Raw genomic sequence first — 18,496 nt, 5'->3', positions numbered from 1 at the left:
CTGAGCGTGATCACTCAAATCCCTGTAAACAGCTTGGGCACTCATTGTGTGCCATACCGTCTACTGCTCCTCCCTCCCTCTGACCTTCCAGGGGTGCTTTGTCCCTGTAATCCCTGCAACAGGCCTGGGTAACCAGATCCCATATTGCAGGTTTACCCTGGTGGTCCCTGTCACTCCTCTAGTCCCTTTCAGGAGATGGCGCCTTAATCTTTTTATCCCTGGGGGACATCAAACATCCCTGGGATTCAGGTTACTGCATCCCTCCTCCCATTTTTTTTCCAGACCACTTCAGCTGGTATGATCCGTTGGGCCTGGATCAAACATACCAACTCTAGTTTAACTCCATGGTAAATGGAGCAGGGGATATTAATTATATTAATTAAATTGGCTTTAGCTCCTCAGAACCTGCGCAGCTTTTATCCAGTTCCTGACTTAGGATCCTCCTTCAATTAAATGTACTTTTTCCTATCTGTTCATGGCCCTGCGATACAAGGCTGTCTTTCCTTTTCAGGGCCTTTTGTTTATCTGCAGACTGATATCCTTGACATTAAGGCAGTAATTTATTAACACGACAAGTAAATCTGCCCTAATAGTTTAGAGGGTGGCTCAGAATGAAACTATCCCTAGGTCCTTCTTTTTCTTTTTCTTAGAAGGACATGTCTATCCTTTTATACTACCTTTCAGAGACCACCATATGGTGCTGTGGCATTCAGATCTAGCCAAATCTGGGTGATGATCCTCACTTTCCTACTTTCTCTCTATGAGGATGTGGATCAGCTACTTCACCTTTCTGATCTTCATTATTCTCATCAGTAAAACAGGTGTAGTAATAATGTTAGTGCTACACTCAGCATAAAATATAACTCCCATTTCTTATAGGATTTCCACATCAATCTCTGTTTCTTTCTTTGCTCTCTGAATTGGCTCTCACTCAACAGATGGTTTGAGCACCTGATATATGCCAGGTATTTTTCTAGGACATGGTAGTAAATAAGGGATGTGAGATTCTTTTTGGATTTCACATTCCAGTAGGGAGTGACAGAAAATAAAAGAGTAAACTAGTCATTCAACTAGATTCCAGTTGAATCTTTATGGGGCTTATGAAACAATCAAAAAACGATCCTAAATGGAGAGCAGCTGAATTCTATACAAAGGGTAACATTTCAGAAGAGGTGATATTTAAGCAGAGACCTAAATGCTGAGAACAGACCACTCATGTAGAGATATGGAGGAAAAGAGTTTCAGCCAATATGAAGGCAGCAAGACAATGAGTTTGGTGTTTCTGAGGAGCCAGAAAGTGTCTTGGACTAAAGGGAAAAAGGAAAACAACTGCATGAGCACTGAAGATATTTACTGGTCTTTGCCAGATGGTGTCATCAGACATGGTTAGGAATTTGTATTTTAAGTGCATGAAAATATCATCGGGGTATTTTTAAAGCAGAGGATTGTGAGGATGTGGCTCATGATTTTAAAAATGTATTTCCACTGCCACGTAGAGTAAGGGTGGACTTTGACAGACAGAAGCAGGGAGACTATTTATAATAAACCATTCAAAGTAATTAAAAATGGACGAAAGGTGACTCATTATGTCTCTCAAACTAAAATGTTTCTGCACTACCATCTGTCTCTGGCAGATAAAAATTATAAAGTTATTGTTACATCTCCTGACTATTTGCTGAGTATTTAGCAAGTTAGGCTGGGTCTCCATGGTACTATACTAATCCTACAACTTGTTCTACCTTTTTCCACACATCATTTGTGCTGCATTAACTTTGTTTTGTCTCCAGTTCTCCATTTCCTCCTCTTTTTGTACAAAATATATCTGATCATTTAATTTTCTCTCACAGGATTTTTCCATTGTTCACTCTTTGCCCCTTGGTCAATTTCACATTCCTAAGGCATTCAAGAATCCTGATGCTCAGTTCTAGGTTTTCTACTCTTCCCTAACCCAGCTGCTGCCAAAAGCTTGGTCCTTGTCCCTGATGTTAATCCAGTAACAAGGACACGGTTTTTGAGACAAAAAAAAAAAAAAAAAGGTTTATTGCTTTCCTAGCAAATGAAAAACATAGGGGATTCCTGTCCCAAAAGCTGTGATTCTGCGGATAAGCAGAAACAGGAGACTTTTTAAAGAGGTGACTCAAAGGCTGCATTCCACATGTTTTCTGTCTGGAGTTGTAATTCAGATGTTAATTTGGGACAGTCACTTCTGAGATCTTCTGGTATCATCGGCAAAGTCTGGATTACTTTATTCCTATGGTGGATGTGTACTCAGGGACAGATAACTCTACCTAGGATGGGGAAGAAAGGTAATCCTATTTCCCATGAGATTAGGGATGGGGAGAGATTAGGGAGGAGAAGGGAGAGAGGAAGAGAAAGAAATAGGCCTGTTTTAAAAATAAATTGCAGTGGCAGAGAAGCAAAGGCTATCTTCAAAGCATAAAGTGAGCCAGTGTTAAATCATGAGCCACAAATAAACTTTTCCTCCTCTGATTGTTCTCCTCAGGTCTTTTTGGCACAGTGATGAAAAAGCTGACTAAAACACAATCCTACCAACAGTGACCAAGGATTCTAATTTCTCTACATACTTACTGATGGCTATATTTTTTTCTAGCATTTTTTTTTGTTGTTGTTGTTAAATGATGTGAAGAGATATTGTAGTTTGATGACTTGCATTTCTCTGATGATTTGTGATGTTGAACATCTTTTCATATTCTTGTTGGTAATTTATTTGAAGCACATTTTTTCAAGTACTTTGTCCTCTCACCCCCACCCATTTTTATGGTGGGTGCTAGGAGTTGAACTCAGGGCCTCACACATTCTAAGAAAGCACTGCACAATTGAGCTTCAACCTTTACCTTATTTTGCCATTTTAGAATCAGATTATTAGATTTTCTCATTGTTGAGTTGTAAATGTTCTTAATGTATTCTGGATATTCTCTTATCAGATACATAATGTGCAAATGTTTCTCCCAGTCTTTTTGACTCTGTTATTTGTGTTCTTTGATGCACAAAGATTTAAAGTTTGAACAAGTCCTGTTTTCTATCTTTGCATCTCTTGGAATCATATCAAAGGAGATCTTTGACAAATCTAATGTCAGAAGCTTCCTCCTGTGTTTTCTTCAAGCAGATTTAGAGTTTTAGGTCTTACATATTGTTAGGTAATTCATGTTGAGTTAATTTTTATGATGTGTAGGATAAATATTCCCTTTAAATTTCTGCATTTTGATACTCAGTTTCCTCACCACTATTTATTGAAAATACTGTCATCTCCCCATTGAGTGACCTTGGCATCCTTTCAAAGGTCATTTGACCATGTGTATCAGGGTTTATTTCTGGCTCATGGTTCTATTCTTCTGGTCTATTTGTCTTTATCTCATACTACACTCTTTGATTACTATAGTTTTGTAATATGTTTTGAATTCAGGAAGTGTACATCTTTCAACTTTCTTTTTTCTTTTTCTTCCAAAATTAATTTTGCTCTCCAAGATCCTTTGGGATTTATAGGAATGTTAGGGGAAAAGTTTCATTTCAGTGATGTATGTCATTGGGATTTTCATAGAATTGCACTGCATCTGTAGATTGCTTTGTGTGATGGGAACATTTTAACAATATTACATCTTTTAATCCATAGATATCATGTCTTATTATTTATGTGTATTCTCTTTAATTTCTTTCAGCAATATTTTGTAGATTTAAGTGTATAAATATTCTCCCTCCTTGAGTAGCTTGTAAAATATTTTATTTTCTGTGATGCTATGTTAAGTGGAAACACAGCTGGGTTTTGTGCATTTATTTTGTATCTTGCGGCTTTGCTGAATTCATTTACTAATTCTAGCAGGTGTGTGTACACGCATGCATGTAATGTTTTAGGCTTTCTATATACAAAATCATATCCTCTGTGACCAGAGATAATTTTATTTTCTTCTTTCCAATGTGGATTTTTAAAAAAATTTCTTTTCATTGCCAAAGTGCTTTGGCTAGGATTCTAATACTACATTGGGTTAGAAGTGGTGACTGTGGCCCTTTAGAAAATGGTCTTTGTTATGTTGAGGTAGTTTCCTACTTTTCCTAGTTTGTTGAATTTTTTTTTTCATTAACAGACATTGAATCATGTAAAATGCTTTTGTTGCATCAGTGGTTTTGTCCTTCATTCCATTAATGTGGTATATCACCTTGACCCGTATTCATATGTTAATTCATCCTTGCATTCCAATATAAATCCTATTGTGGTCTTGGTGTATAGTCTTTTCAATGTGCTGCTATATTTATTGCTAGTATTTGCTGAGAAATTTTGCATCAAGATTCATTAGATATTTTGGTGTATAGTCTGATGGCATTGGGGTAAAGGTGGCTTCACAAAGAAGCTTGAAAGTGTTCCCTCTACTTCAGTTTTTAAAAAGAATTTTAGGAGGATTCTTGCCTCTATTTTTATACTTTTGAACAACTTAACTAATTAAGGCATCATGTCTGGATAATTTGCTACCCTGACTCAATGATTTCTAATAACCTATCTTAGACTTTGTTGATTATTTTCTCTGCCTGGCTAAGTCTGCTGTTAAGCCCCTCTAGTGAATTGTTCAATTCACTTACTGTATTTTTCAGCTGCACAATTTCCATTTTGATCTTTCTTTAAAATGTATCTTACCTCCATGTTGATGTTCCTCTTCTGTTCATGCAGGATGTTCCTGATTTTAGTTAGATGTTTGTTTGTGTTGTCTTTTATTTCACTGAGCATCTTTATGGTGTTTAAAAAAAATTTTGTCAGGCAGTTAATAAATCTGCATTCTTTTAGGGTTAGTTTCTGGTTTTATTTTAGCCCTTTGACCTGTTCCACCATTTATATGTCTTGTAATTTTTGGTAGGATCTGAACATTTGGAAAAAACAAAACAAAACAAAACAAACAAACAACAACAAAAAAAAACCTTACTCTCTTGTTTTTTGTATAATAGCTTCCTGTAGGAAAAGACTCTCACTGAACAGCCAAGCTAGAGATTCTAGGATCTCTCAAGTCTTTTCTGACCTTTTGGTCCCCCTGGTGTCTGCTTAGGGGACTGCAGTTGTACCTTGTCTTTCAGCAGCTTTCAAACTCTATTTCAAATCAGTCTGTGCACAAGTGAAACAAACCAGTCCTTTGAGCAGCTCTCAGACAAGCCAAAACCCTGAAATTATGGTTAATTTCTTTGTATTTATCCCAAAGGAGGAGGAGCCCAGGGATTGGAATTTTCCTCTTGGTTTAAAGATACTTCCTTGGGTAGGTGGAAAAACACAAACAGAAATGTCATGAATTTCTTAACTTTTTGCTGGAATGACTTCTTGGTTTTATGCTGGCCTGGGTCTGTAGTTACTCAGCTGACACCTAGCATTCCCACAGCAAAGTTCTCAACCTGTGTGTTGTGGTAACTTGTGACTTTGGAAGGAGAACTTGGAGCTTCATCATCTGTCTCTTATTGACATCATTCTTCTTCATGAGGTTGTTATTTATTATCATTATTTTTTTCTGTTTACATTTCTGTATTTACCAATATATCTAGAGAATGCCTTTAATTAAGTATTTTCTCAGTTACTATTTAATTTATCTATCAATAATTAATGACAGAGATGTCCCAGGAAGCTGAATCTGGCAGCTGTGAGTAAACTGGACCAGCAGGGCAGAGACTAGCAACATATAAATAGTCAGAAGTCCAGCTCAGCTGGGCAGGAGGTAATGAATGCCTAGTCTTGGGCTATTGGAGTGTAAGTGTAAAGGAGTAGGTAGATGTATAAGAAGCATTTTAAAGAGGAGTGGCATCAAGGCATGGCACAGTGCATATGAGTTTCTGCTAGTGCTGTTGTAACCTACTAGCCCACATACACATGTCTGCTGCCTATTTCCGTATCAGTTTTGCCTGTTATTCAAGATCAGCAACTGTCCATTTTCTTTCTCTTGCTTGCTCTCTCCATTCTCCCCTCTGTCCCACAACATGGATTCTATCCATGTAAAACTAATGACCTCATGTTATTTCAAATAAGTGCAACTTACATGTGGATTTGTGCCTTTGTAGACATAGTAACTCTCTGATAAAGCCCATATCAACTCATAATAGAATTCTTTACAACTACCAGACGTTCAATTTGCACTTTTTCTGACAAGCTTCTAATTTCTACATAAGACCTCACAGTATTCTCATTTTATGAATACCTATGACCCATATTTGAACACATTTATAGGGTAAATGATTTCTCTGAGAGTTTCTATTATGTACTTTGCCTCCTTAATAGCTAAGTTCACTCTTCTCATTATTCCCTAATTCAAGAATGGGTACAGGGACATAAGAATATGTTTTATACATGTGTTGAATGGAACTCTGCGGTCAAGTAAATTTTTTGTCTCGGACCTGTAAAACCTATACAAGTAATTTGATATTTCCTGTATTTCACGAAGTCAGTGGTTTAGTTAGCTATTTTTTTTCAAGAAGGAAAAAGTTTATTTGGCACTCATTATTTCAGAGATCTCAGTCCATAGATGGCTAACTCCGTGGCTCTGGGCATGAGATGAGGCCAGACAACATGGTGGAAGAGTGTGGTAGAGGAAAGCAGCTCAGGACATGGCAAAACAAAAAACAAACAAACAACAACAACAAAAAAACAAAGGCACACCCCCAGTGACCTATCTCCTCCAGCCATATCCTACCTTCCTTCAGATACCAACTAGTTAACTTCTATCAGTAGATTAATCCACTGATTAAGTCCCAATTTATTAGTCTACGCAGATTCAGTTATGGTTTTCATAATCTAACCATTTCACCTCTGCATTTCTTGCATTGTCACACATGAGGTTTTGGTGGACATCAAATTTCTAAACCATAATAGTCAAAAATCTATCTTTTCTCCAAGGTCCTACATTCCATTTCTAGATTCTTGAATTCTCTTTTGTGTCTTACTGCCCAAACTCCATCTACATCATTGTATTCAGTGCCTTTCCTAAACAACACCAAGTGCTCAAATATACTAATATAAAAAGTATCCAACCTAGATGCCCTTCAATAGATGAATGGATAAAAAAATGTGGCATTTATACACAATGGAGTATTACTCAGCACTAAAAAAATGACAAAATCATGGCATTTGCAGGGAAATGGATGGCATTAGAGCAGATTATGCTAAGTGAAGCTAGCCAATCCCTAAAAATGAAATGCCAAATGTCTTCTTTGATATAAGGAGAGCAACTAAGAACAGAGCAGGGAGGAAGAGCATGAGAAAAAGATTAACATTAATCAGGGACAAGAGGTGGGAGGGAAAGGGAGAGAGAAGGGAAATTGCATGGAAATGGAAAGAGACCCTCACTGTTATACAAAATTACATATAAGAGGATGTGAGGGGAAAGGAAAAAAACAAGGGAGAGAAATGAATTACAGTAGATGGGGTAGAGAGAGAAGATGGGAGGGGAGGGGGGATAGTAGAGGATAGGAAAGGCAGCAGAATACAACAGTCACTAGTATAGCAATATTTAAAAAAGTGGATGTGTAACCGATGTGATTCTGCAATCTGTCTATGGGGTAAAAATGGGAGTTCATAACCCACTTGAATCAAATGTATGAAATATGATATGTCAAGAGCTTTGTAATGTTTTAAACAACCAATTAAAAAAATAAAAATAAAAAAAATGCCGCCTTTTGATGTACAGGCAAACCTTTTGATTCCGGTACTTATTACCATCTGATACATAAAATAATGCATATGTCATACATTGCTAATAAAACATTAAAGTTGGAATGATATTCTTAAAAAAAAGCAATGACTTATTAGACTGCAGAGTAGCAGACTCCATGTTCAAATTTAGCAGCCACATCAGGTCATACCCTACCCCTGGTAGTTTAAATGACACCTGTTTTTCTGCTTCCATTCATTTATTCCTTAAATAAACATGTACTTCCTCCACATATCTGCACTGACTCTGATAACATTGAGAGATTCTCTCTGGAGTCAATAATGGAATAATGGAGTGGTGATAATCATGGAAACAAACCACTGAAACCATGTGCTACAGTGCTACAGTGGAAGGGGCAGAGTCTATATTATAAAGAATGTCTTTCCTCTTCTAGTCAAGGAGAGAAGATCATGGTTGTTTGATGTACACCCACTCCTGCTATTGGCCTGTAAGTGAGGGAGAGTGAAGACATCCCTTCCCACCCCGTTCTTGACTACACTTTCTCACATCCATCAGCAGAGTGAAGTGGTGGAGCAGGGTAGAGGGGGGTCTCACTGTCTAGTGTTGCCTGATCCAACCTCCACACCCACATTACAACTGAGCCTAAGAAGAGGGAATGTACTTAAATTCTGGAAAGGAAAGGATGGAGATGGATGTATTTCAATAAGTAGATTTGGGTGGGGGATTGAGAGAAATCAGATCAAATCACAAAATTTTTGAATGAGTAGGAAAAGTTTTTTGAATAGGAAGTGTTGGGTGAAAGATTCAGTTGAGGAGGGAGTTCAATATGTGGTAAATTTTTGAAATTGCTTTTGATATGAGATAATTAAGTATATATAAAGAAGGTCTTTCTTTTCTTTTCTTTCTTTTTTTTAATTGCTGTGACAAAAAGACCTGATAAGAACAATTTTCAAGAAGGGAAAGTTTATTTGGCTCTCACGATTTCAGAGGTCTCAGTCAGTGGATGGCTGATTCCATCGCTCTGGATGTGAGATGAGGCTGGACAACAAGGTGGAAGGGTGTGGTAGAGGAAAAATAGCTCAGGGCATGGCAAGCAAACAAACAAACAAAGAAAAACAAAAACAAAGAGAGCTCTGCTCACTGGGGATAAAATATAAAGCCCAAAGGCACACTCCCAGTGATTTATCTCCTCCAGCCATACCCTACCTGCCTTCCATTACCAACTAGTTAATTCCTATCAGTGGATTAATTCAAGTATGATTAAAATGATTAATAAAATATAAATTCCCTAAATTTGTAGGGCCGTAAAATCTGGTCTAATACATATCCTTTTCAGCTTTCAAGAGGTTCAAATTTAAAAAGAGGCATGGTAAACTTTGCTCAGTTTTATACTCGAGTTGATATTGTATGACAAAGTTAAAAGAGATTATAATCCATATTAGATCATAAATGATGAACTTAGATAAGTGATAAGACAATTTGGTTGAACAATTAGAAGAAAACTATAAGGATTTAATCAATATCTTATGTGTCCATATAGAAGAAAAATATGAATAATAGTATGACTGAGCTGCAAGATGACATATGAATTTATAAGTACTAGAAAATAAAGAGGTATGGTATGCAATGTGTTAATTAATTACTATGCAAATTAATATGTTCATTAGTTCAAATCTGCTGAAGGAGTGATTATGTGATGCGAATTGGAACTTTATGGTATCGAAAGAACAGTCTGCAACAATTTGCAGTCCCACTAGCAATTTATGAGTGAACCTTTTCCCCCACATTCTTGCCAACATTTATTGTTACTGGTATTCTTTATAATAGCTTTTCTGACTGGAATGAGATGGAATCTCAGTGTAATTTTAATTTGCATTTCTCTAATTGCTAGAGATGTTGAACATTTTTCACATATTTTTTGACCATTCACATATCTTATATGAAGTGTTTGTTCAATTCCTTTGCACATTTATTGATTGGATTATTTGTTATTTTGCTGTTAAGTTTTTTGAGTCCTTTGTATATCCTGGAGATTAATGCTTTATTTGAGGTGCAGGAGAATATCATTCTAAGTGAAATAAGCCAGTCCCAAAAAACCAAAGGCTGAGTGTTCTCTGTCATTTGTAGATGCTAACCCACAAAAAAGTAGAGATAGGAAGGGAAAGAGTGAAAGTCTATTGGGTTAGACAAAGGAGGATGAAGGGAAAGAAGAAGGGAGGGGAATAATAAAGACAGTAGAATTAATCAGACATAACTTTCCTATCTTTGTATATGAATACATGACCAGAGAAAATCCATATCATGTACAACCACAAGAATAGGATCCTAATTAGAATAAATAATACATCAAAATACACTCTACTGTCATGTATATCTAAAAAGAACAAATGAAAAAAAGAAAGAACAATCTGCATTGATATTGAGTTCTTCTGAGACTGTCACATAGAAGAATGGTAGGTAACTGACAATAGTGTGTGAGTCTCATTCTTTTTTCTTTAATTAATTAATTAGGTATAATTTCCTATACATGACAGCAGAATGCATTTCAGCTCATAGTACACAAATGGAGCATAATTTTTCAGTTTTCTGGTTCTACACAAAGTAGTCACACTATTCGTGTCTTGATATATGTACCTAGGATAATGATGTCCATGTCATTCCACCATCTTTTATACCCCCCTGCTCCCTCCCTTTGCCTTGTCCAAAATTCCTCCATTCCTCCCATGTTCCCTCCATCCCTCCCATGTTCCCTCCATCCCTCCCATGTTCCCTCCATCCCTCCCATGTTCCCTCCATCCCTCCCATGTTCCCTCCATGTTCATTAGTGATCAGCATCCACTTACCAGAGAAAACATTTGGCCTTTGGTTTTTTTTGGATTGGCTTACTTCACTTAGCATGATATTCTCCAACTCCATCAACCAATCTGGAAGGCAGTATGGAAATTCCTTAGAAAACTTGGAATGGAGCTACCATTTGACCCAGCTACCTACCCCACTCCTAAGTTTTTATCCAAAGAACTTATAAACAGCATACCACAGTGACACAGCCACATCAATGTTTATAGCAGCACAATTCATAGTAGCTGAATTGTGGAACCAACCTAGATATCCTTCAATAGATGAATGGAAAAGAAACTGTGGTGTGTGTGTGTGTGTGTGTGTGTGTGTGTGTGTGTGTGTGTGTGTATCAGCATTAAAAGAGAATAATCATGGCATTTACAGGTAAATGGATGGAGTTGGAGAATACCATGCTATTGTGTGAACTTCATTCTATATGAGCATTTCTTATACCCAGGGTGACCTTCAAGAACTGGGAGTGAGGAGCCCTTGCTCTTTTACTTCTATCCTAAGTGATTTCTATAATCTAATTCTTACAGTTACCCAGAGTCTGGGTCAGTTTCCAGTGTGATCCTCTTTTGTCTCTTCAATAGTGAGGATGATAATACTATTATCATCTACTTCACAGAAGAATTACTGTGAAGGTTTATGAGTATTATGATGATTAAGGTAAAAAATGAAAGTGATAAATAACATTAATGACAAAGTTCAAAATTAGTATAGGATATTGTTGGTTATTACCATTGCTGTGGATGAATTGCTTTGTTATTTGCTATTATTATTATTCATAGGGCATATAAGGAGAGAAGTATTACCTGAAGATTATAATGGGTTATCAAGGAATATTCATTGTGTTGTGATTGCATTGATTGATCACTTATTGAAGGGCTTTCTGCTATCCTTTTGCAAAGGACATATTATTGGGTTGATATTAAAACCTGAAAATGTAGGTAAAATAATCAAAATAATTATTTGCTGGGGAGTTGTTTCAACTTCGGAATAACCTTTAAATGCAAAATCCATGAAATCACTCTTTCTTGAGATTTTCTTTTGTTAGATTTGCTGATGTTTTGAAAAAAAAAAAAAAAGGCACGGTTAGAGCATGGAAACAGTGGGCTTCACCACATGGCCCCGACAGACTGTGATTGGGCTGTGACTAGATTTTCCCATTTCTTTCTCTCTCTCTCTCTCTCTCTCTCTCTCTCTCTCTCTCTCTCTCCTTGGTGACTCTTATTTCCCATACGTGATAGCTGGGGGTGATTTTACAGACCTGGAGAGACTTCCTCAGTCCCGGAAGCTCCGGGGATTAACCCTGCTTGTTGATCTGCGGATCTCTGTGGTACAGTAAAGCAGAACTGAGCAGCTCAGGGCATAAAAGTCCTCACAAGGTAATGGCAATGTTTTTGCCAGGTGAGCCTTAGGCTACTTAGGAATCCTCATCTACAAGGGCTCCTCTCAGCAGCCAGGTCAGTTTCAAAACAAAAGGATAAAGTGGGCCATGGACAGCACATTTTAGGGTATCATCACCCACAACTTCTTTCTGTGACTCTTTTCTTTCCCTTGTTTTTCATTCCCCACCCGAAACATGCTTTTTCGTGTGTCTTGTCCTCTTTTTCACTCAGACCTGCTTTAAAAGAAAAAATATGAAGCCAACTAATTTTAATCTAATGGCACATAAGGTGACCCTCTTCTAAGAGAAGGGTAGATATTTGATTCTTCATAATGACTGCATGCCTCTGACAGGGAATTCCTAGCCACTGGAATTAATGTAGGCAGAGGGCTCCTGTCACCTGTGGAACATGCTGTGCATATCTCTATATTTGTTGGATATTGAGTCTTTAAAATTCCTGTCACTAGACCCTATGATGTTTGGAGTTTGGGATTCTCCCCACTTGAGAAGGGAATTCATGGTCCTACCATCAAGTAAGGGATGGTTACAATTAATCTTTACATAAAGAGAGTTTTTATTCCTATTTTTTCCAGTCCTCCCTGCCCATCAATCATCCCAGAAAAATGAAGGGTAAGTTTTTCCTGTTCGTTTCAGTCTTCATCTTACTCTATTATCCACCACAGTCAGAATGCCTGGAATCCTGTATATTCTTTCCTTTTACAACAATTAAAGTTTGCTTTTGTTTCATTATTTGCTGTTATCATATAATAGATTTTATAATCTTATTCTACATGTGCTTCTTCAATACAGTATCTATAGTGAGGCCACAGGATTTGTGGAACCTGAGGGAGAGCTACAGATGCTTGTATGATCTGTTTTTCCCCCAGATGCTGGAGATGAGGGTCAAATAAAATGCCAAAGCACGAACTTCATCTAAGAGCCTAATATTTGAAGATAGATTTGAACTCTATTTTATAGGTCTTGGACAATACAGATTAATAACAGCATCTGAGGACTCATATTAGAAGGTCAGGGTCTTGGCCAGGAGATGTGATTTGGATTGTCCCCTCTGATGGAGTCCCCAGCTCCTGGTGTACTTAGTTATAATCTTCCTCAACAAGGCTGTGTAGTTTCTTCCTCTATTTTCTCCTCTGGTTTGCTAATGACAAGAAGTGAGCAAGATAAAGCTATTTTCATTTTCATTATGTAAGCTTCAGGTCTGTAACAAATAGTGAAATAGATTGATTTTTTAAAACTTTTCATGGAATTTTTTATTTTTCTCACATTTCTCTTTTCCTCCTCTCACCTTATTTTCTTCTCCTCCTGTCATTTTTCTCACCTCTTAAAATTTTTCTTCACCCCACTTTTTTAATAGTTATTTGAAAAATTTAGTAGGCATTTAAAAAAATTACTGAGACACCCCAAAACTTAAACAACAGTTTATCAAGACAGAACATATATGGCAGAGATCTAATAGATCATGTATTTGAATAGTTAGTCTTTCATAATAATAATGGAAGGAAAGGGATATTTTATATAAATAGATAAAATGTTCTGGCTGGGGAAATCTTAATTACAAATCTTTCGAGAGGGTATTTGAGGATATTTTTTGAAAAGTTCTAATTTTTTTAATTCATCATGAGAATGGGTCAGCCAGGGATGGGAACAGAGTCTGGGAGTGGGATATTCAACAATTGCACAGCAAAGGACAAAATATTTTATTAAAAAATTTACAAATTAATTGTTATTCTTTGTGGCAGGAGAGTATCTATTAGTTCCACTTCCACTGATTGAAAAGAGCTCTTGCCAAAAGCAACAACAACAAAATCAAGGAAAAAAAAGAAACAAAAATCTAATATCAATACTAAGAGTACATGAGAAATAAAACTTTTTATTCCTAGTGATCATAATAAAAGCACACATTTCTTTCTATAGCCTTTACATTTTAATTCACACATTGATCCTATGGGACAGACACTGTTATTATCCACATGTTCACATACGGGGACTGCACAGGGGGAACTCAATATATGTATCTAGAGTTCTTAGCAAACTTTATTCCAATCAATTGATAAAGACAACAGATGAGAATCTTAAGGTTGAAAGCTTTTGAAAAAGGGCTTGTTCTACCTCTGGCTTCAATCATGTCAAAACTCCATCGGGGGCTCTTTAAGATAAAGAGAGGTTACTGGTTCTGGCAATATAAGCACATCTTCCGGATCTCCATTAAGGCCTCTATAATATACCCTAAGTCAGATGTGGCATGATCGCTGTGCTTTCACTGTAGAAGATTACGAATGATTTCAATCCTGAAAATATCTTTAGGTGAGCCCTGGTGTCTTACTTCTGTTTGGATAGAATGGGTTACTCTAAAAAGGAATCTTCTTGTTGCTTCCCAAGTATAATTTACTCTCCCTCCTGCTAAGATCTTGCTAATGTAGAAACAACAAGTTCATTTCAATTTAAATGATTTAAGAAGCGGTCTGTGGTGCCTGGGTTAAATATGATCTGAGAGCATATACAAGCTCAGTGGGGATGAAGAAAAGTTATGCTCAAAGTGGAAATATCAGCATGTGAACTGGACATTTCCATCTGTCCTACTGCCTTCTAGAAAGCTCTGGGCACAAAGAGTATGATTTGTTTGTATTTGAATCATTTATGGAAAATCAATTTCATATTTTATATTGATTCTGTTAGATTTATATAACTATGTTATTTGTCCTCAGCTTCCAATTCACCAGCTTATAAGATACTGATTAGAAAGAAAGGATAGGACAGATAGAAGATTTTTACTGAATGGATTTGCTTAAACTGAATGTGACTTATTTGTCCTTGGGTAGGTCATTTTTCTCTGAGCTAGTTAAAATTTCCTCAGTAGGCCATACCTCAGAATAGTAATCTCAGGATCTCTGTTTTCTTTTATGTTACCCTTTTATCCTGCACACAGCCATGGGGACATAAAATGGGTACAGGGAAGTCAGGTTTTAACATATCATTAATCCCTGTCACTGTATTTTTAGGAAGTCGCTCATCAGGATCCTCCCTATGTCCACATCACATTGGTTCCATGGCAGGTAATAACCACTCCCACTTTCAACACCCATACTTTGTCTTAACTGGAATTCCAGGACTTGAACAGGAGTATTACTGGATGGCATTCCCTCTGGGTGCCATATATGTCATTGCTCTCTTTGGCAATGGCGTCATCATCTCCACCATCAAGTCTGAACCATCCCTGCATATCCCCATGTACTACTTTCTGTGTATGCTGGCCTTTGCAGACATGGGGCTCACTCTTTGTACTTTGCCTTCTATGCTAGGCATATTCTGGTTCAACTACAAGTTCATTGCCTTTGATGCCTGTCTTGTTCAGATGTATTTCATCCACACCTTTTCAGCCATTGAGTCAGGTGTGCTGGTGGCCATGGCCATTGATCGCGTAGTGGCCATCTGGAACCCCCTTAGGTACAGCACCATCCTAACCAACAGAGTGGTCTGCAAAACGGGGGTGGCCATTTTGTCAAGGGCAGTCTGCGTGGTCTTCCCAGTGCCTTTTCTCATCAAGCGGCTTCCCTTCTACCGCTCCAACATCCTCTCCCACTCCTTCTGCCTCCACCAAGACGTCATGCGCCTTGCCTGTGCCAGCACCCGTGTCAACAGTCTCTATGGCCTCATTGCTGTTATCTTCACCAAAGGTTCAGATTCCCTCTCTATCCTCCTCTCTTATGTGTTCATACTCCGGACGGTGATGGCTCTTGCCTCCAGGGAGGGCCGGTGGAAGGCACTCAACACCTGTGTTTCACACATCTGTGCTGTGCTCATCTTCTATGTGCCACTGATTGGGGTTTCTGTCATTCATCGCTTTGGAAAGCACCTGTCACCACTGACCCATGCCCTCATGGCTAATGCTTACCTTCTAGTACCTCCTGTGCTCAACCCCATAGTCTATACTGTGAAGACCAAAGAAATCCGAAAGAAGATCATCCAGATATTTGTTCAAACCAAGATTACTGCAGAGGGATAATCAATCAGTTTTAGAGAGGAAGAGCCTATTCTGTGAAAGTTCAATTAAGACTATGATAAATTGATTTTTTAAAAAACTTTTCTGTGTGATTTGAATTGGGCAAAGAAAGATTTTTTCTACTCATGGAGAATACCTTCTTTTTCCTAGGCTGAATTGTCTTTTATTTTATTAGAGAAAGAGTGGCATCCATAAAATTTGCATTTCCCCATAAACTTGTATTTAAGACTAGGCACATGCCAGCTTAAGGCAGGAACTATTAATAATTCCACTGGTAAAAGCAATTTCTTTGAACTGAAATAAGGCAAAGTTTTACAACTTTTAAATTTCAGTTCATTAACTTAACATTCTAGTTTAAGACTTAGAAGTTGCCTCTATGAATTTAGTTGAGGAGGAAACAAACTGTATTCATTAAATAATAAGAGAAAACCTGAAGACAATATGTTATTAAAATAAAATATGAATCAGGAAAATAATCACATTTTAGAATTAAGAACATAAACATAATGAGCATGAGTCAGTGGTATTGCATAATTTGAGATCAAAAGATTGAGGGTGAGTTTTAGCTATTCCAACTAAGATCTGTATGACATTGGGAATTACCTTAATTTCTCTTAGCCACAATTTTCATTTTGAAAATGGAAATAATATCACTTTGCATCCAGCATTATTACAAAATTAAATTTAAGAATTATAAATAAAACTATCAAATGTTGTGTGATTGTAAGAAATATTCGAGAACATTGAATATAAGGGAATAAGAGGGCTTGTATTTATAGGTTGTCTATGAAGTAAAAGACAAGTTGCCAAAACCTTTAGGTTATTTTATTTGATAATCATGGCATCTTTAGGCACTGGGGAAGTGGGGCAACAATGTTAATCCAAGGGATTGAGAGGCTGAGGCAAGAGGATCACAAGTTCAAGGCCAGTCTGGGCAATCTAGAAAGGTCCTGTCTCAAAATAAATAAAAAGAACTTGGGGATGTAGCTCAAGGGTGAAACACCCCTGGGTTCTACCCCCAGTACTGAAAACACACACACTCTCACACACACACACAAAACAGTTTATTTTTTTATTTTTTGGCTAAGGCATGGTCTGGAACATTTCTTGTAGAATGTTGGACATCCTGGGAGACAGATAAGAGGGGTTAGGCAGAAAGATGGTGAAGATATTCATGGAAGAGATTTAAAGACTCATTATGGCTTTTATTTGAAGGCAAACAAAGTATAAGAAATGGAAAAAAACAAGGCATGTGTATATTCTGAGCTACTTGTATTTGTTTACATGGTCACATTTTAAAAAAATTCATTTTAGTTGAACATGGATACAAAACCTTTGTTTTACTTATTTATTTTATGTGGTGCTGAGGATTGAACCCAGTGCCTCACATGTGCAAGGAAAACACTCTGCCACTGAGCCACAACCCCAACTCCACATGGTCAGATTTTTTATAAAGTATTTGTCATTTGATTGTTAAAGTGAAACATGATAGACTCTTTGATATTTCGGCAACTATTGCTCTAATCAGTGGCTATTTTAGAGTTGGTAAGATTAATTCACAAGAAATTGTGTATACAAATAAAGAATATTTCCATTTAAAATCTGCTTTCAGGCCTTGCCAGATTAATTTTAGTTGAGTAAAAATAAGCTTTTATTCTTAATTACATAAGCAAAAGAAAGTATAATACAGACATACATCAAAATAATATAAGTATAAAATGTCATTTAAATGTTCTGGCCTTTTAAATGACTTGAGGTCTACCATGCCTGGAGGGCCTTAAGGTTATACCAACACCGCCACAGTGGCCCTGAGTCTGGAGAAGGGGATACATCTCCACATCTCTTCCTGTTGTTGCTAAGAGCCCTGCGTGATGCATACCTATACAAAAACATCACATGGTACCCCATAATATTGTACAATATTTATGCATCAATTAAAAATAAATAAATACAAATATATATTAAGGAAAAAAAACTAAACCAAGATGTACTTTCTCCAAATTGGGGGAACAGATCCTAGAAGCAATAAAAAGTGACCAATATTTTTGGGGCATGAACCCTGTCTCTTTGAGCACATATTGGTCTTAGGTATTTTCATCCATTTGGAAACTTTAAATTTAAGTGAAGGCAAAGAATTCTAAAATCATAGTCTGTGCTTTAGAGACAAACAGAGATGTTCTTCATAGCTATTAGAATTTGGTGCCTTAAGTAAATAAAGGTTGGTCTCAGAAACAAGTGTCATGGCGAAGGAGATTGGGTATTTCTCTCTACCCACTTTCAGCCTCCTTCACGTTCTGCTTTGGAGGTGAAGATGATAGCTGCAGGTGCGTATTAGGAATAGCAACAGTATGATCTATACCATCTGTTAATAGAAATAGCTGACATTTTGGATATTATCTTATTATCCCCCAAATTAATGCTGTGAGTGAAGGTATTGAAAGCAACAGCTTAAGTGTTACATACCTCTGGATTTAAATCCTATCTGTGTCACTTATTATCTGTAATCTGGAATAAAATACAAAATTAATTTAAGGTATCTATTCTAATCTACAAAATCTGCATAAGAATATTATTTATTTTGTAGAGTTAAGGAGATTA

At 37.0% G+C, this 18,496-nt stretch overlaps 1 protein-coding gene across 1 annotated transcript; it reads left to right on the top strand.

The window, feature by feature from the left end:
* Positions 1-14,944: 14,944 nt before the first annotated feature.
* On the top strand, positions 14,945-15,901 carry LOC113191381 (olfactory receptor 51H1-like). The gene has a single exon (XM_026401102.2). The coding sequence runs from the start codon at positions 14,945-14,947 to the stop codon at positions 15,899-15,901; it is 957 nt and encodes a 318-aa protein (XP_026256887.2).
* Positions 15,902-18,496: the final 2,595 nt, after the last annotated feature.

This window comes from Urocitellus parryii, chromosome 4 (assembly GCF_045843805.1).
Source record: "Urocitellus parryii isolate mUroPar1 chromosome 4, mUroPar1.hap1, whole genome shotgun sequence".
NCBI lineage: Eukaryota > Metazoa > Chordata > Mammalia > Rodentia > Sciuridae > Urocitellus > Urocitellus parryii.
The sequence above is the reverse complement of the archived record's forward strand: the minus strand, read 5'-3'. Positions and strand labels throughout refer to the sequence as shown.